We start from the raw sequence: 26,467 nt of genomic DNA, 5'->3' as shown, positions 1-26,467 counted from the left end.
ACACACACACACACACACACACACACACACACACACACACACACACACACATTATAATGTATAATAAATTATAATTATATATTTTCAGCAAGACCCACGAACTTTTCTTACAGTAACAAGCGTCCCAAGGTTTCAAACCCGCCGGCGCTGGTATTGAGGTTCATCAGTCTTCAGTGACACGGTGTTGTAGTAGGTATTAACGTGGCGATAGCCTTGAGAGGGCCTTAGTACACCATAATTCGATTTGATTTGAGGGACACGGTGTGGACCACAGGAACCTCTCCTTTCAACTGTGAAAAGACGCAAGCTGATATGGTTTGGACACAACACTCGACACACCAGCTTGTCCAAAACAATCATGCAAGGCACCATCGAGGGCGGGAGAAGAAGAGGAAGACAGCGGAAGAACTGGCATGAGAACATCAAACAATGGACCGGACTTCACACACGTGAGACAGATGGAGAAGGGAGGTTGCGTCTGCGGTCCTCAGGCTTCCCCCAACGACTACTTTGTAGTTATGGGCCTGAGATGAGGTGAGGTGTGTTAATTAACAAACTGGACATTAACCCAATGCTCATTATAGACTGAGCAAGTCAGTCATCATTGATTAATTTCCATCGTCGATGTTGTGCTGGTTTCAGGACTTCACCTCTGCCCGCTATGTCCGGCTGCGCCTGCAGAAGATTCGAACCCTGAACGCCGATCTCATGTTCTTTCAGCAGCACAGCTCTTACAAGTCTCTGGACCCGTCAGTCACCCGCAGGGTAGGTATAACGTGTGTGTGTGTGTGTGTGTGTGTGTGTGTGTGTGTGTGTGTGTGTGTGTTAGCGCGAGTACCCCCACCCCTGACTCCTTTCAACTAGCAAAACGCTACCAGGCATTAGGGTGGAAAAAAAAAAAAAAAAAAGAAAGAAAGAAAGAAAATACTGCTTGTGGTTGTCAAGGGGAGTTTACATGACTCTTGAAATCTGAATATTTAGTGTGTGTATGTGTCAGCATGCATATTGTCAGTGTGTGTGTGTGTTACCGTGTGTGCGTGAGTTTGTGTGTGTGTGTGTGTGAGTGAGTATGTGCGTGTATGGCGTGTGTATGCGTGTGTGTGTGCGTGTCAGCGCGTGCGTGCATGCGTGTGTGTGTCAGTGTCCGTGTGTGATCATGTGTGTGTGTGTGCGTGCATGCATGCGTGTGTGAGTGTGTGTGTGTATGTGTGTGTTTTAGTGCGAGTATCCCCCACCCCTGTTATTCCGAAAAAGCCACCAAGCAAAGGCAAAAAAAAAACAAAAAAAAAACCAAAAAACAAAACAACAACACAGCAACAACAACAAAACCGACAAAAAAAAGAAGAAAAGAAACAAAACGAAAAAAAAACACAAAAAAACCCGAAAAAAAAAAAAAAAAAAAAGCACCCCCGCAAACTATACCCCCTGTTGTAGTTATCAAGGGGAGTTTACACTGCACTTGAAATCTGAATATTTAGTGTCTTCAAGAGGGCTACGGTACAGATAAGCATAGTTCAAGTTTGTGGGCGCCAATCGAGCGGCGGAATGAGTGCGAAATAGACAAAAGGCTGCGTGCGTGCGTGCGTTGTCGAACACTAACAGACAGGGATTTGTGATCATACGTGTTGTTGTCTGTGAATTCAAGCTTGTTTTTCCTCAGTTTTTCTTTTGACGGCAGCTGGGAGATAGCGGTAATTAGGCCTGTAGGTTGAGCTGAGCCTTGGCCTAGTTCCTCACACCGTGTTGTCTCTCGACCGAAAGATACAAGGGGTCCGGCACTTTCTTGAAGTGGGCCGGGTTAGTTCGATTTATGCATCGTACTGCAACGTTTGCAGGAGATATCAATGAAAAGAGTGGCGCGCGCATGTGTGTGTGTGTGTGTGTGTGTGTGTGCGCGCGCGCGCCGTGGGAGGGGGATAAGGGTGACTGAGGGGGACGGTAAACGGCTCAGTATAGCCGTATGTACTTGAAGTTATAATGAGCGATGTCATCCAGCATTTTGATACAATGGTGTGTGCCAACTCCCCACGCGTCAACTTCCACCCCCCCCCCCCTCCACACACACACACACACACACACACACACACACACACACACATCTCGGACTTCCCGTTGCGATTCAGAGCGCTCCTATTTCATCCGTCTTCAGAGTCTTGGTGGATCAAGGGAGGTAACCTACCATTCGGGATAGTGAATTATAACGATAAAAGGGCGTTCCCTCCCCTTTAGGCTACCAGATGGCGCGATCGGCTGATTGCAAAAGTTCATCTTCGTCTTTCCTTCCTGCACATTCCATCGTACAGCATGATTGTTTGGTCAAAAGACCACTTGCAGAGGACACAGTTACATACATTCACAGGGTACTAAGCTGGCTAAGTCCGGAGACGTGCTGAACGGGTAACAGACGATCCCACTTCGCCTATGCGTTTGATTAATCGACCGAGTTTGAATGTTAAAAAAAAGAAGAAAAAAAATCTATTCACTTGGGCCATATCACTGTTGATGTCTTTATGGTTGATATTACGAGCGGAAGCTTTCTAATGTACTTAATATACTATAAATTACCCTGTAAAACGCCCAGTTGGTTATCTAAATCAGAATTCTACTCACTGTTGCCCGCGGTCATCGTAGTATATTTGCATCCGGCGAACGCGGTGCAGATTTAGATCTAGAGATGGAATAGAAACCCGGATTAGATGTTGATATGGGTAGGTCCAGAGGAGTGGTCATGCAACTCTGTGTTTTGATTCTCGCCTTAGTCATGGTTAATTACTTACGAGTAAGATTGATGTGATCTGTGTTACCGTGACTTTTCAGTACTTCTACTCAATCAAAGACATCTCCATTGGCGGCCAGTGCATCTGTTACGGGCATGCATCCTACTGCAGACGTCATGACAACTACCCTGATGTAAGTGAATTGACTTCGCTGGCTCTGTTGAACACGGCATGTGTTTGTTTCGAATCTTTTTTCCGCCCCTTGCAAAGAAGTTTTTTTCCCCATCTTTTCTTTTCAGTCAGGACAACTTAAATCCACATTCAGCACATGAAGAAAAAAATATGTGAATGTATTTGACATTCACTGAAGTCAGCACCTTTGATAATGACATCATTGATGAGTATGGTGCACACACACACACACACACACACACACACACACACGTATATATATATATATATATATATATATATATCCCATCTTTTTCTTTTGTGTGTGTCCCCCCATACCATGGAGGCTCTGTTCTCTTATTACATTGAATATTTCATTATGACCATTGGATGATACAAAGGGGCAAAGTTCTTTTTACGATGGAGAAAAAGTAAAAAACAACAGGAAAACAAAACGTAAAAAATGCCATATGGTCAGTTCATACCATAACACCACTTTTCAGACTTACATTTATGACTTTTTGTTTGTGTCACATTTCCCATCTTGATCAGTTAGTGTTTGGGTGTGTGTTTGTTTATCACTGTATGTGTATCTGTTTCTGAGTGCATGTATCATGTCTTTTCTTTTTTGTTTTGTTTTTCCAAAACATGAAATGTTTAAGTGGATGTGTGATATTTTGATTTTTATATTTACAAGTTAGTGGTATTCATCTTTTTTTTTTATTATTTGATAGGATTTCATTGCGATATCTATATACATGTTAAACTAATGTAATGATGGTTACTGTGAGACCGTTGCATTGTTCATTTAAAAAAAAAAAAAAAAAAGTACTGGCTTTCTGTCACAGAAATAGGCATTAGTTAAGATTCCATTGTGTAAATTTAGTTGTTGTTGATGGTTTGGATTTTATGTTGATGTTTCTTGTTGTATCTTATCAATTTTTAATTCTTTTTATTGATTGATTTGTTGTATTGTTTTGTTCACTTATTTATTCTATGTTATCTGCATATTCACTTATACATTAACCAAAAAATAATTCAATGATAATTGCCATGTACACAGAGACTGCAGTGTCAGTGTCTGCACAACACTGGGGGAGACAACTGTGAGCAGTGCTTGCCCCTGTTCAACCAGCGCCCTTGGCGAACAGGAGGCATTCAGGGACTGGGGTGTGAAGGTAGAGATGCTAATAATCTTTCTTTTTTTTCCCTCTCATCCTTTTCCCTTGTGCCTTGTGTTTGGAAAACTAGAATTAAAACATAAGTGTTCCCTGATTTAAAACAAAGCATAATCATGTCTTTTATGCATACACATCCTGTAATATTATATTTTCTAATGTTTCATAATGCACATACTCATACACACTCCTGTGCTGGATCCTATGTTATCTGATGTTTCATAATGCACATACTCACACACACTCCTTTGCTCACAAAAGCACAACCCATGCTCTTCTCAGACAAGCTCCTAGTAAAATCAACTAGTGCTTATGAACTGTTTAACAAGGATAAGTTTAATGGCTGATTTTTTTTAATTTTTAAAGATGTTTTTATGGTTAATATTTTTTGTGCGGAGCAATCTGTTTCATTTTCAGCCTGCAATTGCCACGGGAAGGCAGCAGAGTGTGTCTACAATGCCACAGTGGACGCTAAGGGTCTGAGTCTGAACATGCAGGGAGAGTACAAGGGTGGAGGCGTCTGTCTCAACTGTCAGGTCAGTCAAGTGAAATCAGATGGGAGATATTAAGACAGTAGTGCCAGAGCTGATCCAAGAGTCTTTTTCAACTCTCACAGTCTCAGTGACATGGAAAAAGTACATAGACGACAAGAGTTTTTTTTTCAGCTGGTGACATGGGGGAGAAATGGCACCAATTTGCAGGAAATGGTGTGTGTACGTAACATTAACGTAATGTTTATGTAAACAATTAAAAGTGTTTTGTAAAGTACCTAGAGCAGATTTCTGGATAGTGTGCTATGTAAGCATCCATTATTAATATTATTATTATTTGCCGATACAGCATGTGTGAGGGTGTGGGTTTGAATCACGCTCTCTCCCTTTCTCCAAGGTATGACCGGAAAATCAAACTGAGTGTCTAATCATTAATTTGGATGAGACGATGAACCAAGATGCTATGTGCGGCACTCTGATATAGGTACACAACTACGCATGCATGCACTCAAGGCCTGACATGACTAAGTGCATTGAGTCATGCCACTGTCAGGCATCTGCCGAGCAAGATGTGGGTGTAGAGTGTGTGTGTGTGTGTGTGTATATATATATATATATATATATATATATATATATATATAAACATATATATATACATACATACATACATATACACACACACACAAGATGTGGGTGTAGTGGGTATATACATATACATATATATATATATATATATATATATATATGGCCTCATCCGAACATAATGACGCCTCCTTGAGAAACTCACTGAACACTGAAACTTCCTCAGGAGTTCACAACAGGCATCAACTGTGAGAACTAAAACTTCATGGGTTTTCAGGAGTTCACGATGGGCATCAACTGTGAGAACTAAAATTTTTTCATGGGTTTTCAGGAGTTCACGATGGGCATCAGTTGTGAGAACTTCTTCATGGATTTTCAGTTCATGACAGGCATCAACTGTGAGAACTAAAACTTCTTGATGGGTTTTCAGGAGTTCACAACAGGCATCAACCGTGAGAACTAAAAACTTAAACTTCTTCATGGGTTTCCAGGAGTTCACGACGGGCGTCAACTGTGAGAGGTGTGCAGATGGCTACTACAGACCTCAGGGCTACAGCCCCTCCTCCCCCAGGCCCTGTCGGCCCTGCAGCTGTCAGGAGACTGCCACCTCCACTGCCCAGTGTGTGCTAGACGACTCGCGCGTCAGTGAGGGACTGGTAAGTGTGTGTTGTCTCTTTGTGTGTGTTTTTGGGAGTGTGTGTGTGTTTGGGTGTGTATGTGTGTGCGTTTGAGTGTGTTTTGGTATGTGTGTGTGTGCGTTTGTGTATATGTGTGTGCTTGTGTTTGTGTTTGTTAGCTGTTGAGACACAAGCACAAATCTCATGTGTGGAACAGGAAGTATTTCCCTTTCATACAGATTTCAGTATACATTTTGGGTGACTTTTTTTTATACTTTATTTTACTTTGAATCAGCAATAAAGCATGCGTTTCAGTTAAGTGGTACCTAGCTGCACAGTCCTGACATGGCCCTGTGGGGTCAACTGGACTATAAGCAACAATAAACAGTTAACAAACTTGGCTGCAAACTTTTGAGTCTGACGAAAATCAGTCACTCATACCTATGAAAACTCTCAGTTTTTGTTTTTCACGCTTAAAAAAAAAAGATATATTTTTTAGAAATAGTTTTACAGAAATTGTTCAGAATTGATACTGACTATGAAAAAAATAGTGAAGAATCTTTGTGTGTGTGTGGGGGGGGGGATTTGTTTGGGTTTTTTTGTTTGTTTTTTTGTTTGTTTGTTTTTTCATTTTTTTACATGATAGGCATTAAAATGAGTTATGTCCCATGAAACAGTATGCATATTCTGTTCAGCCAACAGGAAAAGTTTTGAGTTTTTATTATCTCTTGTGTTACCTGTTTTGAGTATATGTGCACTGTAGGTCTATGTGCGGCATGTACTTAACAAGCAGAAATCTTTGCTTTGAGAGGTAAATCAAATACACAGATGCAGACAGGAGAGAAAAACAAACAGTTAAGGTAGTGCCAGATTATTATTGCAGCCGCTCTTATTGGGGAGAACTGACCAAAATTTATGCACAGAATTCTGTTGCGACTGAACAGTAAGACAGTGCGACACAACCACACACAACATGACAGCACAACATTCATCAACACTTTGTAAGAGAGAGACAACAGTCTTTACCACCACCACCATCGCCATCACCTCTGCTGAACACACACACACACTCATGCGCGCACACATATTGTCCACAGAACCCAGGAGACTGCATCTGCAAGCCAGGGTTTGGAGGACCATCCTGCCAGGAGTGCGCCTTTGGTTACCATGGTTACCCCAACTGTCAGCGCTGCCCCTGCAACCCTGCAGGCACTCAGGATTCCAGTTCTTGTCGGCAGCCCTGCGTCTGCAAGGTGGGTCGTGGCGTCTGTCTGTCTGTCTGTGGTAGTAAAACTGGTGTGTGATATAAATATGGAACACCATAGTGTTACTGCCTACAATGCATTTAGAATTATAAGGTGCACCTCCAGTGTTTTTTAGATTCCAATTTTAACAATACACAATGCGCAGCATAGAAGGGAAGGTGTTCAGGCCCACTTTTGTGGGATTTTCGTTGGGACTCCCCGCTTATTTTAATAGAGAACCGCGTGCGTATGCGCGTCTCCGTTTCCTGTTTTTTCAGGTCACTGAAAGGCTAAAATTTCGTCGTGGAAATCGCTGTTTTTGACGAAAGGATTTTGCACATTTTGGATGACTATTTTTGCAAGTTTACAGGGTATATTTGGTTTTGTAGTTACACCCATTATTTGCTTTGAGCTCGTTTCTTGTCATATATCTGCCGTTACATATTCGAACTGATCCATTTTATAAACTCTGCCAAAAAGTTGTCTGAACAAAAGCAGCACAAACTCAGAGAAGCCAGGTTGGCTGCCCATTTCGTCACTGTGAGCAACGAAAAGTTTGCCACGAAAGTAGGCTGCACACCCTCCCTAATGAACATAAGCACGTGTCAAAATGATGAATAAGGAGCCAAGCATTAATGGGTTGATTGCTGTTGCTGGTGTGGCCTTGTTTGTACATTTATCTGATTTTTAGGCCCTGGCGTCGTCGTCAGAACCCTTTTCACTTGTTGCGTCGTCTTCTTGCCCGATCTGCTCTGTTGATCTCTGCTTTCTTGTATCCATCCTGCCCCTGCTCACCCTAGTATGTTTGTGTGGATGTGAGATGACTTGTAAACTGTTGGTTTTTTTAAAAATATATTTTATTCATACTTATATGTGAATGTTTCATTCATTTTCACCACCATGAACATCATGCTATCAGGTTCTAACATCAACCTAGCACATCTGTTGACATATTCTTTATTCATGAGAGCCTTCCACAGATTTTAATCCATACTGTATTACATGGCGCATGAGTCAAACCTGAGGAGAAACGTAGCACCTTATAGTTAGTAAAACACTGAAGGTGTTGTTTGCTATGTGCCTGCAAGGTTGGTTACAGCATTCATCTGCCTGTGTGTGGGTGTAAACGGGTACCTACCTGTGTGAATCCATTCCAGAAAGGGTTAACATGTGTATCTGTATCTCTGTACATGCTTGAAAGGGTTACTTTGTGCGTTAATGTGTATTCTGTGTGTGCATTCATATGTAGGGCATATTAGTACTATCATGTCTCCACAAGTACTTAACCTGCAGTTTTATGTATAATGCTCTTTAACTGCAAAGACTTAGGGTTGGATACATTTGGGTTTGTTTTTTTAAGACATTTTCTGTATCAGTAAGCTGTGAAAGTGACAGAATGGCCTCAATGCAAGCCTTTCCATGTGTGTGTGTGTGCGTGTGCTTGTGGTGTGTGTGGGGGTGTTTGTGTGTGTGCAGCCTAATGTGGGAGGGGCTGAGTGCGGGCAGTGTCGCCCTGGGTTCTTTAACCTGGACAGGAACAACGCGGAGGGCTGCACACAGTGTTTCTGTTTCGGCGTGACCACCCAGTGTAAAAGTGCAAACTGGGGATTGAAGCAGGTAAGTGCTTGGTTGGGTTGGGATGGCTTGTACTTCGCAGGTGAGAGTTTTAGGTGGATAGATAGACAAATAGATTGATAGATAGATAGATATATTGATTGTTGATTGATTGATAGCTAGCTAGCTAAAAAAAAAAACTAGCTAACTAGATTAATTGATTGATATAGATATTCATTTATCTATTTATTTATTTATTATTTATATGTTTATTTATTTATGCTTACTTTCTTTCTTTCTTACTTGCTTGCTTACTTACTTACTTACATATGGTGAGAAGGACAGACACGGTAGACCACAACACAGCACGACATGACATGACACAACATGACACAACCTGTTTCTGTTTCTCCCTCAGTCTCTCTATCTCTGTATGTCTGTTTGTCTCTCTCTCTCTCTCTCTCTCTCTCTCTCTCTCTCTCTCTCTCTCTCTCTTTCTCTCTAAAACCCTTACAAAATTTTTTTTTTTTTAAAGAGAAAATTTCTACAAACACATCAGCACGTCTCCCCCCCCCCACCCCCTCCTCGGAGCTTAACAGCTGGGTTCTTTCCACCCTGGATAGTATGTGTGTGTGTGTGTCTGTCCTTGTCTCTCTTTTTCTCTGTTTCTCCCTCCCTCTCTCTCTCTCTCTGAAACCCTTAAAAAAATGAATTAAAAAACAAAACCAAAAAGTCCTACAAACGTATCACTCATCTTACCCACCACCAGCAACAGATCACGGATGTGAACGGCTGGGTTCTCTCCACCCTGGAGGACGGTGTGTCTGTCTGTCTGTCTGTCTCTTTCTCTCTCTCTCTCTCTCTCTCTCTCTCTCTCTCTCTCTATGTCTCTCTCTCTCTCTGTCTGTCTCTCTTTCTCTCTGAAGCCCTTAAAAAAAAGAAAGAAAAAAAAACCCAAAAAGAAGAAGAAAAGTTCTATAAAACATATCACACATCTAACCCACCACTACCAACAGATCACAGACCTGAATGGCTGGGTTCTCTCCACCCTGGAAGACGGCGTGTTTGTCTGTCTGTCTCTTTCTCTCTGAAATCCTTAAAGAAAAAAAAAGAAGAAAAGTCCTACAAACATAATCACACATCTCACCTCACCTCACTAACCAACAGATCACGGACCTGAATGGCTGGGTTCTCTCCACCCTGGAAGACGGTGTGTTTGTCTGTCTGTCTGTCTGTCTGCCTGCCTGCCTGTCTGTCTGTCTCTCTCTCTCTCTCTCTCTCTCTATGTCTCTCTCTCTTTCTCTCTGAAGCCCTTACAAATAAAAAATGAAAAAATGAAAAAAACAAAAAAACCTGAAAAAGAAGAGGAAGAAAAAAGTTCTATAAAACATATCACACATGTAACCCACCACTACCAACAGATCTTGGACCTGAACGGCTGGGTTCGCTCCACCCTAGAGGACAGTGTGTTTGTCTGTCTGTCTCTCTGTTTCTCAAACTGTTTAAAAAAAAACAAAAAAAAAAAGGAATAAAAAGAAGAAGAAAAGTCCTACAAACATAATCACACATCTCACCTCACCTCACTAACCAACAGATCACGGACCTGAACAGCTAGCTGGGTTCTTTCCACCCTGGAAGACGGTGTGTCTGTCTGTCTGTCTATCTCTCTTTCTGCCTGAAACCCTTAAAGAAAAAAGAAGAAAAAAAAAGAAAAGTTCTACAAACATAATCACACATCTCACCTCACCTCACTAACCAACAGATCACGGACCTGAACAGCTGGGTTCTCTCCACTCTGGAAGACGGCGGGGGGCTGACGCTGCTGCCCCGCTTCTTTGATGGCTGGTTGGAGGCCAAGACCTACCTGCTGAACACCAACACCATCAACGTCAACCTCGACCCGGCCGCAGCAGGGTCAGGGTCACGCTACACGCCCAGCAGCGAGGTCCACTACTGGCTGGCTCCCATGGTGTACCTGGGGAACCGAGTGAGTGGTGATTGATCATTTGGTGTAGAGTCGTTTTTTTTTTTTTTTAGGTGGTGTGTGTGTGTTCAAAAGTGTGTGTGTTTGTGTGTTAGTGTTCAAAAGTGTGTGTGTGTTTGTGTGTGTGAGCGTTCAAAAGTGTGTGGTTGGGTGTATGTTGGAAAATGTGTGTGTGTGTGTGTGTGTGTGAGTGTTCAAATGTGTGTGTGTGTGTGTGTATGAGTGGTTGAAAGTGTGTGTGTGTGTGCATGCATGTGTGTGTGTGGCGCGCGCGCTGGCTGGCCCCTCATGGAAACAGAGTGAGTGATGATTGATCGTAGGTGGTGGTTTTTAGGGTGGTGTGTGTGTGTGTGTGTGTGTGTATATGTGTGAGTGTGTTGTAAGTGTGTGTGTGTGAGAGCGTGTGTGTGTGTTTTCAATTTGTGTCAAGTTTTGCTCGTTATCTAATTGTCCTTTATGTATAGCTGTTTAGAAGTGTGTGTGTGTGTGTCTGTGTGCTGACAGCTGAGCTCCTATGGTGGACACCTGAAGTACACGGTCAAGTTCACCCTGGACAGCAGTCTGACCAACAGGAACCACCTGCCTGACCCTGATGTCATCCTCAAGGTCAGTCCTGCCCCTCCACCCCACGCCCCTTGCAACCTCTCTCTCTCTCTCTCTGTTTTGGTTGGCTTGTCTCATCACAACTCCTTGTGCCATATCTTGTCTTGTCTCATCTCAGTTTGTTCAAGTTTTTTGTCTGATCACCATGTCTTGTCTCCTCTCGTATTGTGTCCATCTCTTAAAACTCACTTGGGACGGCAAGTTTTCTCCCTTGCTTTTCCCCCACAGACAGCCCATTTGTTAGGGTTTGGAAAAAAAATTACAAAAAATACAGAGCAAGAAAATGAAACTTTCAGAACTGGTTTAATACGTGTGGGGCTATTATATATATATATATATATATATATAAAATCGAATTTTCATCTTATTTTTAAAGTTTTGCCATTTTGTAGAAAATAATGTGAATTTTTCACCCCGAATCACCATACCCATACTCGCTTTCTGCACTTAATTCACTTTCTTCTTCGTCATCATCCACCTCTTCAATGTCTGACCCTTCAGTTTGTAGCATTTCAAGTACTTTGGCAACACTAAAACGTTGCCGTCGCTGTCTTGTTCGCTCCGCAACATTTTGAGAAGAACCCACTTCAGATGCCAATTTGCTAACAGGCTGGCACGTGAGCAGGCGACCGGTCAGTGACTTTGTCAGCGTGTGTGCAAGACAGGCCACACATTACAGGCTGGCCAATCATACTATTCGGTTGTGAAGTGACCCAGAATAGCGCACTCTGCTTGGCTAATCACAAAATCACGTGTACTGCATGTGATGGATTTTTATTTTTGGAAAATGCTATTCCATTCCGTCGTCCAAATCCGAATGCATTTTATGATGGAACGCTCATGCATTCCATTGTCCGGAGAGAGTAATCAGTAGTATGTGTGGGGGTTGATTTCACTTAAAAGAAATCTGTCAATCATTTTATTGTATTAATGACTTAGCTAATCAGCCAATTAGTAAGTTGATCAGTTAGATTGTCAGTTCATTAGAAAAAGAAAAAAAAAAAAACCCATTCAGCCAGTGGGTGCTGCATTGTTGCAGGGCAGCAAAATTGCTTCTTCCTGCCCTTCCCCCACTTCGCCATTTGCTGTATAAATGAGTAATTCAGTGGAGTTAATCAGCAAGTTAGTCAATCGATCAATCAATCAGTTAATCAGTCATTGATTAGTCAGTCAGTCAGTCAGTCAGTCAGCTAATCTGTCAGTCAGTCATTCAGTTATTCAGTCAGTCAGTGACATAGTCAGTCAGTTAATCAGTCAAATCGGTCATTTAGTTAATCATTCAGTTAATCAATTAATCAGTCAGCTAATCAGTCTGTCAGTTAACCAATCATTTACTTAATCAATCAGTCAGCTAATCAGTCTGTCAGTTAACCAGTCATTCAGTCAATCAGTCAGTCAGCTAATTAGTTTGTCAGTTGACCAGTCATTTACTTCATCAGTCAGTCTTTCAGCCAATCAGTCAGTCGGTTAATCAGTCAGTTAACAGGTCAGACAGTTAACCAGTCACTCAGTCACATCGATCAGGGTGGCGTGATGCTGGTCCAGGGGTGGCAGTTAACCAGTTAGTCAGCTAACCGGTCAGTCAGTCAGCTAATCAGTTAAGCAGTCAGTCAGTTAACAAGTCAGTCAGTTAACAGTCAGTCAGATCATTTAGTTAGTCAGTCAGTCAGTCAGTCCTTGTCGTTCTCTGTGCGTCAGGGCGGCGGCATGACACTGGCCCATGGGCGGCTGTACCGGCGGGAGGACCAGGAGCACCGGGTGTCGGTGCACCTGGTGGAGGGCGGCTGGTACCACCTGACCACCCGGCAGCCAGTGTCCCGCCGGGACTTCATGACTGCCCTCTACTCCCTGCAGCAGCTGATGATCAAAGCCACCTACCACACCGCCCAGGATACAGTCTAGTCAGTGCCTTTGTGTGTGTGTGTGTGTGTGGGGGGGGGTGTTGTGTTGGGGATTGGGTGTGTTGTGTTGGGGGGTGTGGTGGGGGGGGTGTTTCCTCTACAGCCTGTAGCAGCTGATGATCAAAGCCACCTACCACACCGCCCAGGATACAGTCTAGTCAGTGCCTTTGTGTGTGTGTGTGTGTGTGTGTGTGGGGGGGGGGTGTTGTGTTGGGGATTGGGTGTGTGTGTTGGGGGGTGTGGTGGGGGTGGGTGTTTCCTCTACAGCCTGTAGCAGCTGATGATCAAAGCCACCTACCACACCGCCCAGGATACGGTCTAGTCAGTGCCTTTGTGTGCGTGTGGGTGTGTTGTGTTGGGGATTGGGTGTTGGGGGGTGTGGTGTGTATGTGTTTGCTCTACAGCCTGCAGCACCTGATGATCAAAGCAACCTACCACACCGCCCAGGATATGGTCTTGTCAACATGTGTGTGGGTATCGGGGGGTGTGTGTGGGTGTGTTTGGGGGAGTGGGGTAGGGGTGTGTGTGGGTGTGTTGAGGGGTGCGGTGTGTGTTCACTCTACATCCTGCAGCAGCTGATGATCACAGCAACCTATCACCCGCCCAGGATACTGTCTAGTCAGTGCATTTGTGTGTGTAGGTGGGTGTGTTGTGTGTTGGAGGGAGGGGCAGGGTGTGTGTGGGTGTGTTGGGAGGTGGGGTGTGTGTGTTCGCTCTACAGCCTGCAGCAGCTGATGATCAAAGTGACCTACCACACCACCCACGATACGGTCTTAGTCAGTGCCTTTGTGTGTGTGGGTGTGGGAGTGTTGTGTTGAAGGTGTGTGTGAGGAGAAGGTGTGACTTCATGTACTGACATGAAATTGCCATCTAAGACACATGTAATCAAATACATATTTTCCATGTCTGTGTCTGTGTGTGTGAGTGAATATGTGCCAGTATGATTATATGAGTGAAAGTAGGTGTTTGCGCTGCATCTGCGTGTTTGTGTGTGTTTGTGTAGGGGTGTAGGGGTTTGTGTATGTACAGTTTATGTATATGTATGTTGACATGTAGCGCTCTGTGTGTGTGTGTGTGTGTGTGTGTGTGTGTGTGTGCAGTTTGCGCGATGTCAGCCTGGATGTGGCTAGCCCCCTGGAGATGACCAATCGCACACTGCCATCTGTGGAACAGTGCCAGTGTCCAGAGGGTTATGCCGGCCTCTCCTGTGAGGTGAGTCACTGGGAGGCCGCCTTTCTTGTTGTTGTAGCTCTCCAAAGCAGGAAGCAGGCTCACCCAATCTGCCCACCCCCTTAGCTTAGGGGAGGCAAAGACCATCCTGTGCAGCCACTTCAGAAACAGCTGGCGAGAACGGCTACATCTGGGATCAGAGGAGGACAGCATCCATCAACTTGGTCAAGCTCAGCAAGTCATCATCCTCAGACTGCGCACAGGCCACTGCCAGCTCCTCTACAAACTGAAAATTTCCCACACAAACCAATGTCTGTGTGAAACTGCTCGTCAAACTCCAGCCCATGTCCTACAAGACTGCCCTCTGCACACAGAGCTGAGGTGCCAGATCTGGTCCAGTCAGGCAGTGCTCCAGGACAAGTTGTGGGGAACGGCTACAGAGCTTCAGTGGACTGCACTGTGGACTTTGTAACCTACTCTGGACTGACCGTCTGAACATGGCCTGGGAACACTGAAGAAGAACAAGAAGAAGTTGTTGTTCAGTGTTGCTGTTATTATCATCATCGTCACATTCATCATCAGCATCATCGTAATGTATGCCTTAAGCAGTAGTGCCATCATCATCAACATTACTGTTGTTGTTAGTGTTGCTGTTATTGTCGTCATCATCACATTCATTGTCAGCATCATCGTGACTAATGTCTTTTGCAGTAGCTCCATTGATCATCATTGACGTTACTGTTGTAGTTGTCAGTGTTGCTGTTATTGTTGTCATCGTCAAATTCAATGTCAGCATCATCATAACATATGTCTTTAGCAGTAGCATCATCATTATCAACTATACTGTTGTTGTCATTGTTGCTGTTATTGTCGTCATCATCACATTCATCGTCAGCTTCATTGTAACTTACGTCTTTAGCAGTAGAGCCATCAGTCATCATCGACATTACTTTTGTTGTTATTATTATCGTCATCACCATTTTGTCATCATCATTGTCAGAACTTTTGTCTTCAGCACTAGCACCATCATCATCAACGTTACTATTATTGTTGTTGTCAGTGTCGCTATTACAAACTGTCATCATAATTTATGTCTCTAGTGTAGTATTTTTGTTGCCAATGTCACTATTACCATTATAATCAAATTCATCATCTGCATCATGGTAACTTATGTCTTACGCAATAGCGCCATTGATCATAATGAACGTTACTTTTGTTGTTGTTGTTATCATCATCACCATTTTGTCATCATCATTATCATAACTTTTGTCTTCAGCACTAGTACCATCATCGTCGATGTTACTGTCGTTGTAGTTGTCAGTGTTGCTGTTGTTATCATTGCCATCACATTCATCATCATCATCATCATTGTAACTTTGGCTCTGTCTTTGGCAGTAACGCCATCGATCATCATCAACATCATACTGTTGTCAGTGTCACTGCTGTTGTCATCATTACCACACTTATCGTCATTATCATAACTTTTGTCTTCAGCAATAGTGGTATGATCATGGACATTACTGGTGTTGTTGCTGATGTTAGAATTCCAATTTGCGTGTGTGGCCAAGTTACTGTTGATGTTAGTGTTCCAGTTGGTATGTGTATCTTTTTCTTTCTTTAATTTAATGTCTTTTCACTTTGAGTGATATAAGACTTGTGTGTGTGTGTGTGTGAGTGTTGTTGATGTGAGTGTTCCAATGTGTGTGTGTGTGTGTGTGTGTGTGTTGCAGTTTTGTTGTTTATGTGAATGTTCCTATGTGAGTGTGTGTGTTTGTGTGTGTCTGTGTGTGTGTTTGGCACTGATGTTGTTGATGTGGGTGTTCCATTGTGTGTGTGTGTGTGTGGCTATGTGTGTGTCTGTGTCTGTGGCACTGTTGTTGTTGATGTGAATATTCCAATATGTGTGTGTGTGTGTGTGTGTGATTAATTTGTGTGTGTGTGTGTGTGTGGCACTATTGTTGTTCATGTGAGTGCTGCATTGCTTTGTGTGTGTGTGTGTGTGCATGTGTGTGTGTGTGTTAATGTTAGTGTTCCAATGTCTGTGTGTGTGTGTGTTCCACAGAGTTGCTCTCCAGGCTGGCGCCGTGTGAACAGCCAGCTGTACAAGGGGGTGTGTGAGCGCTGCACCTGCAACAACCATGCCGCCGAGTGTGACCCCGGCACAGGGGCCTGTCAGGTGACTGGGCTTTTGCATACGCGCATGCATGCACACACGCATGCACACACAAGCACACACACACACACACACACACACACAAACACTCACATTCAAACACATTCAAACATGATAACAACAACAGTGACACACTCACGCAGACACACACACACACACACACACACACACACACACACACACATGCACACACAAATGCGCGCGCGCACACACACACACACACACACACACACACACACACACAATGTTTTTTCTTTTCCAAAGCAGTGTAAAAGGATGAACCCACTTGGACAAGAAAATGAAGTGAGTAAAAAAACAAAAGCAAAAACCAGTGTAAAGGAAGGTACAAATAAATCTGTGCTGTGTAGATGGAACAATGCATAGTTATCACTCTTTTGAAACCCAGTAATGGCCCTTTCCATCAGCTTGGCTTTAAAACACCATGTGTGCATGCCCTTGTAGATATATTGAGCATTATTCCATTTTTAAGTTGGTTTTATACATGAAAATTTTAACTTTCTTAGTATCGGCTTATATCACAAATTGACAAAAGTTACAATTGGACCAACAGCAAAATGAGAGCTGAATTATCAGTAGTTTCTCCACTGCAATGGAAAGTCATTTACAGCTCAGTCTTTTGTGAAGGACTATTACTCTGAAATTTGGAGGCAAGATTGCACTGGCTCTTTAGTGCTTCAGCCTTGGGGGTGAGCTGGCCTTTGGGAACCATCCTAGCACCGACTGTCCTAAAACCCTATTGGCCGAGACAGTAGGGATGTAACTTGGGCAAGACACTCTCCTCTATAATCAAATTCTGGCCCAAATGGTCAGGACAGCAGATGCCTCTTTTGCTGGTCTGGTGGTCATAGTTGGACATGACTGACTATCATACAGTGTCATTGTAAAGTATATAGTGCTCTGTAATTTCACACTATTAAACTATTCTTTAATAATGACAATAATGATAACAGTAAGACTAATGATGACAATAATGATAATGATACTAATTCTAATGGTAGTAATAATGATAAGAAGAAGAAGAATAGTAGTAATTATTATTATCATGATAACTTGTATTGTTTAGTCATGTCTGACTATCACAACAGCTGAGGGAGCAACTGCTGTCTCAACTATCTGGGCTAGGGTTATTTTATGTCTTGCCCATGTGACATCCTCACTCTCTAGTCTCAGCCAAACGGATTTTAGGACAGTCAGTGTTGGGACGATCCCCAAAGGCTATCTGGCCCCCCAAGGCTGCAGCACTAAGAGCATGCTCCAGCACAATCTTGCCTCTTAATTTTGAGAGTTACAGTCCTTCACAAAAGCGAGAGAGTCATAGTCCTTCACAAAAGAGAGTCATAGTCCTTCACAAAAGAGAGTCATAGTCCTTCACAAAAGACTAAGCTGTAAATGATTTCCCCATTGCAGTGGAGAAACCATTGATCATACAGCCCTTCATTTGCTGTTGGCCGAACAGTAAGCTTTTGTTAATAATGATCGTAATCACAAGCAAAAGAAGAAGAAGAATCATTATAATGTTTTCAGGCCTGCAAGCACAACACGGCCGGTGACAACTGTGAGCGCTGCATGCCCGGTTTCTATGGCGACCCGCAGAGAGGGACAGAGAACGACTGTCAGCCGTGTGCCTGCCCCCTGATGACGGGCAACAACTTTTTTGCTGAGTCGTGCCGGGCCATCCACCCCTCACCAAGCAACGGGACAGCCTACCAGTGCATCAACTGTCAGCAGGGCTATGAGGGGTCCCACTGCGAGAGGTGAAGGAGGCGTTGAGCTGTATGACAGTCATTCATGTTCGACTGTGACCATCAGAACGGCAGAGAAGCTAACTGCTGTCCTGACTATCTGGGCTAGAATTTGATTATAGCGGAGAGTGTCTTGCCCAAGCTACATTCCCACTCTCTCAGCCAAGAGGGTTTTTTAGGCCAAGGGGGTTTTAGGACAGTCGGCATTGGGATGGTTACCAAAGGCCAATCAGCCCCCAAGGTTGCAGCATTAAGAGCCAGTTCAATTTTGCCTCCTATTTTGGAGGCGTAAACTCCCAAGTTTGACCGAAAAAAAAAGTGTCTTAATCATTCGGATGAGACTATGAACTGAGGTCCGTTGTGCAGCACATACTTGGTGCACTGAAAAAGAACCCATGGCAACTAGCGTGTTGTCCTCAAAGACATCCACTCTGAAAAGTACACAAATATATATGCATGCACTCAAGGCCTGGTGAAGTGCACTTTGGGTTATGCTGCTGGTCAGGCATCTGCATGCCTAGCAGATGTGATGTAGCATATGATATGGATATATCCGAACAGAGATGCCTCCTTGAGAAACTGAAACTAGAACAAGCTGAACTGAATCTTGAACCGAACATCTCTGCCAGGGCTTGGAGTGAGACCAAAACGGCAGCAGAAAGAGGACACTGCTTTATGGTGTAGCATCATGCTCTCACTTGGTTTTTCAATGACACCTCAACATCTCCCACAGACGTTATGTTCTTTATCTCTGGATATACATCTCTTTCTTCTCTCTCTTTTTTTCTTTCTTTCTTTTTTGACTCACTTGTGTAAACAAGTGTAACCTGGTGTTCGGTTGTCTGTGTGTGTGTGTGTCTCTGTGTGTCTGTGTGTCCGTGGTAAACTTTAACATTGACATTTTCTCTGCAAATACTTTGTCAATTGACACCAAATTAGACATAAAAATAGGAAAAATTCAGTTCTTTCCAGTCATCTTGTTTAAAACAATATTGCACCTCTGGGATGGGCACAAAAAAAAAAAAAAATGAAGCCTAATTATATGCAAACTGCATTTACTGTTATATTTATATTTTTTGTATTCTCTAAACTTGGCACTTTGATCTGATATTCTGACCCAACAACAAGAGCAGTCATTATTATCATTTTTTGTTCAAACAGGAACTTCTTTTGCTAAGCATGGAAGTTTTATTTATTTTGCAAACGTTTTGGTGAAGATAGTAAAAAAAGGGAAATTACTCTGTAATTAATGCTAGGGGAGTTAATTTGCTTTAAACTGATCTTTCTCATCTTAAACATTACATTTTGAAATTATACTCAATAGATAAAAAGCTTGGATTTTTTTTTTTTTAAGTGTATCACAAGTGAGCCTTGAAGGCCTTGCCTCTCATGTTTTTGTGGGTTTTTTTCAAAGGAGAGGGGCTGTGTTTACAAGGTATTTTACCCTAAAGCCTATCAGGATCAAGACAGATGCATGGCATGGGCCAATATTGCCATTGTCACAATGGACTTTGGAGATCGCATGTATTAAAAAAAACAAAACAACCCACCTCCACCCCCTAAAAAACAACCTCTACTGTTAATGATGGAAAACAGTAGATGGCAGGGAACTTTTGAAAGCCGCCTTGAATGCTGCAGTGCCTGCACACACACAACTCCTTCCTCCAGCTGATTCCATTCTGCTGGTTTTTTTATGAAAAAAAAAAGAAAAAAAAGAAGAGCATTTTTTTTAGCTTGCCTGTTTTGCAGAGTGGAATTATAAAACCCGTGTTGTCATTGATAGTTCTTTTTCCTGTTATATGTGGGCCTATGTACAGTTTTAAACTTAATATGGGGTCCAGGGGTGTTTAAATGATAGTTTACAGTACTTGCAAAGCAAACAGAAGAAAACGTTTGTAACAGCTTAGGGAACTTGATATTTTTAACCCTTTGAACATTGCAAGGTAGACAGTTAATGCAAGCTTCCCTGCCTAGTAGGTTTGAAAAGGGTAATTTTTGGATAATTTAAAAGCTGAACGAATGACAGTTTGCATTGATCACTCATGTTGCCTCACTCATGAATGTTTACAACAAATGTTCATTTTTTCACTGTCAGGATCAAAAGAATTGTATGCGTCTTGGAACAGGAAAATGAATATTCATATTTTTTATTTAATTAACCTGTAAATATTCGTCTTTCATTTTTGGATGCTCCTCTGGTTACTACGGTGACCAAACCAATTGACCTGTAAATATTCATTTTTGTTTTCAGATGCTCCCTCAGTTACTACGGTGACCCAAACTGTCAACCTGTAAATATTCGTCTTTGTTTTCAGGTTCTCCCCTGGTTACTACAGTGACCCAACCAGTCGACTCGTAAATATTCATCTTTGTTTTCAGATGCTCGCCTGGTTACTACAGTGACCCAACCAATCAACCTGTAAATATTTGTCTGTTTTAAAGATGCTCCCCTGTTTACTACGGTGACCCAACCAGTCGCGCTCTTGTAAATATTCATCTTTGTTTTCAGATGCTCTTCTGGTTACTATGGTGACCCAACCAGTCGCGCTGTAAATATTCTTCTTTGTTTTCAGATGCTCCCCTGATTACTACAGTGACCCAACCAATCGACCTGTAAATATTTGTCTTTGTTTTCATATGCTCCCCTGGTTACTATAGTGACCCAACCTGTGGACTGTAAATATTCGTCTTTGTTTTCCAGATGCTCCCCTGGTTACTACGGTGACCCCACCCAGCCTGGGGGTCTGTGTCGCAAGTGTAACTGTGGCGGTAGCCTTGACCCTTCTGCACCAGCGGCGTGTGACAGGGTGACAGGCAAGTGCAGCGTGTGCGCCAGCAACATGGAGGGCGAGTTCTGCGAAAGGTGTCGGCCTGGCTTCTTCGGGTCGGCAGTGAATGGAGACTGTCGACGTGAGTCCTTCTCTTTGTGTGTGGGTGTAGGTGGGTGAGTGTGTGCATGCATGAGAGAAGTATTTGGTGTGTGTGTGTGTTTGTGTGTGTGATTGTGTGCTTGTGATAGTGTGTATCTGCACATGTGTGTGTGTTTGTGTGTGTGTGCGTGCGCGCTTGTGATAGTGTGTATCTGCACGTGTGTGTGGTTTGTCAGTGTGTGTGCATTTGTGTGTGTGTGTGTGTGTATGTCTGCGTGCATGTGTGCATGCGTGTGCATGTGCTTATGAATGAGAGAGGCACTTGGTGTATGTGGTTGTGTTCTTGTGTGTGTGTGTGTGTGTGTGTGTGTGTGTGTTTGAATAAGAAGATTACTGTGCAACAATTTTGTTTTATTTCTCAACTTCATCTGTGTGATCTTCTTGGTCAGTTATTGTTTCATTAATGTTAAATCATAATTGTTTTAATGCACTGACAAGTTTTGTTTTTAGATGAACAATTTCACTTTTTCAGTCTCAGGAAAAAAAAGTTTAATAATGTTTTATGACAAGAAGAGAAATGAAATATAAATTTCCTGCACTCCTGTTCCAAAAAGTCCTACCATTTTTTTTTGTTTTTGTTGTTGTTGCTCTTTTTTTTTCTTCTTTTTTTTGTAAATTTCTTGTCTGTACAATTCAGCATTGATCCAACAGTAAATTGACCTTGATTAAGAAAACAACAACTTTTGATGTGTTATCAAGTATGGTTTTAGAAGGACTTATCAGTTGTGATGAATATGTATGTTTACATGTTTGTCAAAGTGTGTGTATGTGTGTGTGTGTATTTTGTATTACTCTTTTCTTGTCACAACAGATTTCTCTGTGTGAAATTCGGGCTGCTCTACCCGGGGAGAGCGTGTTGCTACACTGACAGCGCCACCCTTTTTTTTTTCTTTTTTTTTTTTTTTTTTCTGCCTGCAGTTTTGTTTGTTTTCATATTGAAGTGGATTTTTCTACAGAATTTTGCCAGGGACAACAATTTTGTTGCCATGGATTCTTTTGCATGCGCTGAATGCATGCTGCACACGGGACCTCGGTTTATCGTCTCATCTGAATGACTAGCGTCCAGACCACCACTCAAGGTCTAGTGGAGAGGGAGATAATATTGGCGACTGCCGGCGTGATTCTAACCAGTGCACTCAGAATCTCTTGCTTCCTAGGCAGACGCGTTACCTCTTGGCCAACACTCCACTTGTGTGTGTTTGCATGTGCATCTGTGTGTGTGTGCATGCAAGTGTGTGGATGTGTCTGTTCATGTGAGCATGTGTGATTCAAACGGTATGTACATGCCTGTGTGTGTAAGCGTTCCAGTTTTTTTTGTTTATTTACTGAGTGGACGTAAACAACTGATTGTATTGGGCATCGGTTGATGTATTGTTGTTATTCTGTGATTCTATGATTGATTTGCTTGTGAATTTTATATTTTGTCCTTGTTGTTGGGGGGTGCAGCATGCGAGTGCAACCCTCGGGGATCTTATTCCAACACATGCGATCAGCGAACCGGCCAGTGTAGCTGCCACCCACGCTTACTTGGCCGTCAGTGCGACAGGTGTGAGGTCAGTACATGCATTTCACTACCATCACTCAGTTTCAGTTACAGTTTCTCAAGGGTGCGTCACTTCGTTTGGACAGATCCACATACGCTACACCACATTAGCTAGGTAGATGCCTCACCAGCAGCATAACCCAACGTGCGCTTGGTCAGGTCAGGCCTTGAGTGCATGCATATAAAATTATATATATTTGTGTACCTCAGTGATATTTGTGTATTACAGTTGAATTCTTCCACATAATTTATCCAGAGGACAACACTCTCGTTACCATGGGTTTGTTTTCAGTGTGCCAAGTGCGTGCTGAACACGGGACCTGGGTTTATTGTCCCATCCAAACTGCTAAAAATTAATGCTCAGTTCGACTTTCCAGTCAAACTTGGGAGAAAGGGTGAGAGTGGGATTCCAGCCCAGACCCTTACGGACGCTGTAGTGGCAGATGAGCATCTTAAAGCATTCTGCCACCTGTAATGTCATATGAGTCATCATGCAATTAATAAGCTGGACTCAAAGTGATGATTGCTGGTCGAGCTGTGTTAGGGTTGTGACCAGGGTACGTCCGTCTTGTCTCCACTTTGTAATCGGTGGCTGCGCACAGTAAGTTAACACTGGCCCTGTGTAGCTGCAGAAGTATTGTGAGGTTCTTTTTTCTTTTTTTTTAAAAATTAATTTATCTATCTGTTTATTTTTTGTTCTATTTGTTTGATGGTTTTATGTTCTTTGCCTGATAAACTGATTTTCCTGATATTGGCTGATTTTCTCTTTTCTGATTTTCTTATCCACAGCTGGGATATGCTTTGTCTGATGGTCTGATTTCTTTGCTTGATGGTCTGGTTTTTCTTTGTCTGATGGTCTGTTTTCTGGTTGTGTTTCTCTCCCCCCCCCCACACACCCCCCACAGCCAGGGTACGGTGACATCTCGCAGGGCTGTGTTCGCTGCAGCTGTAGCCTGTCGGGGTCGCTGAGCCACGACTGTGACCCTGTGACGGGTCGCTGTCACTGCCGGCCAGGCATCGGGGGTCAGCACTGCGACCGCTGCGCCGAGGGCTTCTTCGGCTTCACCCAGAACGGCTGTCAACGTGAGTCCATCATGAGCTGTGGAAATGGGTTTTTTGTTGTTGTTTTTTTGTGGTTTCTTTTGAGAATTCTACTACTTCCTATACTACTAATAATGACAGCGGTCATTGATTTTTTTTTTCCAAGCATTTTTTATTCAGACAAAGGTTTAGTTATAAAATATAATATTTCACATGAGGAAGTTACAACAATATGTTGTTCAGAATGTTAATCATTCCACATTAAGCATTATATCGGTAAACAGTAAATATTCATTTTAACATTGATCTGTGTGACATTATAAACCACGATTTAGAGTGAATTTGTAGTAATGGCAGAATTTAAATTTATCCAGTCACACATTGATTCCACTGGTATTGCTGTGCCCAGCTTACATCAAAATGATATGGGCAGGTAAATAAGTTTTCATTGACACATTGTTTCTATGTGATATTACAATGCTCGGCTCACATCAAAGCATAATCAGGACAATGATTATTCAATTTTAATGCTTAGTTTACTGGTAAGCAGACATTTCCTCCTTAACACAGGTACCCAGAACACAAAGAGTTAACATCAGTCAACATGGGGCGAAACATGAACACCACAGAGCTCTATAATTAAGACTAATGAACAAGACAAAAACTTGTTTAAAAAAAAAAAAATTAAAAAAAAATGGTTGCATCTAGTTGTTATGTTGTTGTGTTGTTTTTTTTCTCAAGAATCTGTAAATGAAGTGGAAAAGTTATCTTTCAAACAGAAACACTTGCTTGCACGCACTCATACATGCAAACACACACACACACACACACTCACACTGAATGTATACATTGATACAAACACACACACACACACACACACAGCATGTGCAAACAATACACACACATTCACTCTCTCTCTCTCTCTCTCTCTCTCTCTCTCACTCACACAACCCTGTTTTTCGCCAGCTCACTAAAGAACTCCCCCCATCTTGCCTACATTAATGATTGATTTATTTTTAGATACTTTCACAAAACGTTTACAGTCACCAGTATGTGTGCTGGGACATTCAACAAAATCCCTTCTCCTTCTGCTCACACACACACACACACACACATACACACTCACACAACCACTCACACACACAACACACTCCTTGCTGATTCTCCTGTTTTTTGCCCCCCCCCCCTCCCCCAAACCCCAACTTTCCAAAGGCTGTGACTGCTACACACCAGGCACCAACCCAGTGACCCAGTGTGACCCGCGCTCGGGTCGCTGCCTCTGTCAGCCCAACGTCATCGGACGGCGCTGCGACCAGTGTCAGGTGACATTCCTGCTTCTTCTTCACTGCTGCTTGCTTCTAGTCCCCAGCACTGTTTCTGCTTGAATAAGATAAGATAAGAATAACTTTATTATCTCCAGCTGGAGAAATTTGGTCAGGTGCATTATCACAACATAGACAAGTAAACAACATGGGGACCATAACTGTGAAAGTCAACAACAGCTTTTACGAATATTACGAAGATACAAATGTAAAAAAATATCGTATACGCCGTTTCATACATACATCCACACACTGCAGGTAATAACTAGTATTCTTAATGTAAAAACAGAAAGAATTAAGAAACATTATTTGAATATAATTATAAACATAGCCTACTATACTGCACATTGATTATAATAGACAGATAAGATAAGAATAAAGATACGTTACGGAAAACCGCAACCAGATAATCAGCACACACCCGCACCCACCCACCCCACACACGCGGATTACTTAATTAAACAAGAGTAATAAACATATGTTCTCAAATAAAAGCATTTCACATATTCGCTTTTAAAAACATTGCAATTAATTATTACATCGTAATTATTAACAGAAATATATTTTGAATCCTAAACTTTCTGATGGTGTGATACACACACATTGTGACAGATTTTTAGAAGTGTTTTTTGTTTTGTTTTTGTATTTTTGTGGTGTGTTTATTTTTTTAGGTTAAAAGAGGGAGGGGTGTTTTGTATCAGTTGGGGTTTGAAACGATTTTCTTTTCTTTTTCAGCAAAAATTTTTTTGTTTGTTCGGCTCATGTATAAGGGGATTTCAAAATTTAAGTCACCAGCAAATTTGATCTGTCAGTTATCAGCTTCATCACACGGGTGATAGGGAGATAGATAAATAGATAGATAGATGGATATATAGATTGAATTTGAGAGAGAGGGATAGATAAATAGAGAGAGGGAGACAGATAGATAAATAGAGAGAGAATGAATGAATATTCCTGTGTTAGGTATCACACTGATTAGGTGCCTTTGTTTTTTCTTGTCTTTGAAAGGGCAGTAAAGCATCGCCAACTGAAAACAGTGACTTAAGTTTAGATTAGCTATGGGATTGTTATAATGAGTTTTTGTTTTGCTATTATTATTGATAAATTTGGGATTGGTGTTCTGATTGAATGATATAAAGATCTTATTGGAAATTTTTATTTTTCAATTGACAAGAGTGTGTGTTGAATGAGTTGTGGAGTAAAAAAAAAAAAGAAAAAAAAGTTGTCTTTTACTGGAATGTTGTGCAGATGGGCTATTATGGGATAGAAGGAGGTCAAGGCTGCCTGGAGTGCACCTGTGACCAGGTCGGGTCAACATCCTACGAGTGCGACCGTCGCTTCGGCCAGTGCTCCTGTCGGCCGGGGGTTGGAGGTCGAGCCTGCGACCAATGTCTGCCGGGATATTTTGGGCTGTCTATGGAGGGCTGTCGGCGTAAGACATGTTTGTCTCTGTCGTTTATGTCAGGGCTTGTTGGTTTCTATG

The 26,467-nt window shown here is 42.4% G+C and overlaps 1 protein-coding gene across 2 annotated transcripts in view; it reads left to right on the top strand.

The window, feature by feature from the left end:
- The first annotated feature begins 643 nt into the window (after nucleotides 1-643).
- Nucleotides 644-26,467, top strand: part of LOC143295206 (laminin subunit alpha-2-like) — a 122,839-nt gene continuing 97,015 nt past the window's right edge. For both annotated transcript variants that reach the window (XM_076606780.1, XM_076606779.1), the window contains exons 1-18: nucleotides 644-765; nucleotides 2,818-2,910; nucleotides 3,952-4,066; nucleotides 4,484-4,602; nucleotides 5,631-5,795; nucleotides 6,854-7,009; nucleotides 8,477-8,617; nucleotides 10,317-10,541; nucleotides 11,043-11,144; nucleotides 12,840-13,042; nucleotides 14,143-14,254; nucleotides 16,275-16,388; nucleotides 17,931-18,160; nucleotides 20,850-21,058; nucleotides 22,525-22,631; nucleotides 23,527-23,704; nucleotides 24,875-24,984; nucleotides 26,233-26,416. In XM_076606780.1, the coding sequence (XP_076462895.1) occupies nucleotides 709-765; nucleotides 2,818-2,910; nucleotides 3,952-4,066; nucleotides 4,484-4,602; nucleotides 5,631-5,795; nucleotides 6,854-7,009; nucleotides 8,477-8,617; nucleotides 10,317-10,541; nucleotides 11,043-11,144; nucleotides 12,840-13,042; nucleotides 14,143-14,254; nucleotides 16,275-16,388; nucleotides 17,931-18,160; nucleotides 20,850-21,058; nucleotides 22,525-22,631; nucleotides 23,527-23,704; nucleotides 24,875-24,984; nucleotides 26,233-26,416 (2,620 nt within the window). In that variant the 5' untranslated portion in view covers nucleotides 644-708. The remainder of the gene's footprint in view (nucleotides 766-2,817; nucleotides 2,911-3,951; nucleotides 4,067-4,483; nucleotides 4,603-5,630; nucleotides 5,796-6,853; nucleotides 7,010-8,476; nucleotides 8,618-10,316; nucleotides 10,542-11,042; nucleotides 11,145-12,839; nucleotides 13,043-14,142; nucleotides 14,255-16,274; nucleotides 16,389-17,930; nucleotides 18,161-20,849; nucleotides 21,059-22,524; nucleotides 22,632-23,526; nucleotides 23,705-24,874; nucleotides 24,985-26,232; nucleotides 26,417-26,467) is intronic.

The sequence above is a fragment of the Babylonia areolata genome, chromosome 20 (assembly GCF_041734735.1).
Source record: "Babylonia areolata isolate BAREFJ2019XMU chromosome 20, ASM4173473v1, whole genome shotgun sequence".
Lineage (NCBI taxonomy): Eukaryota > Metazoa > Mollusca > Gastropoda > Neogastropoda > Buccinidae > Babylonia > Babylonia areolata.
This window is presented reverse-complemented; position numbering and strand designations above follow the sequence as displayed.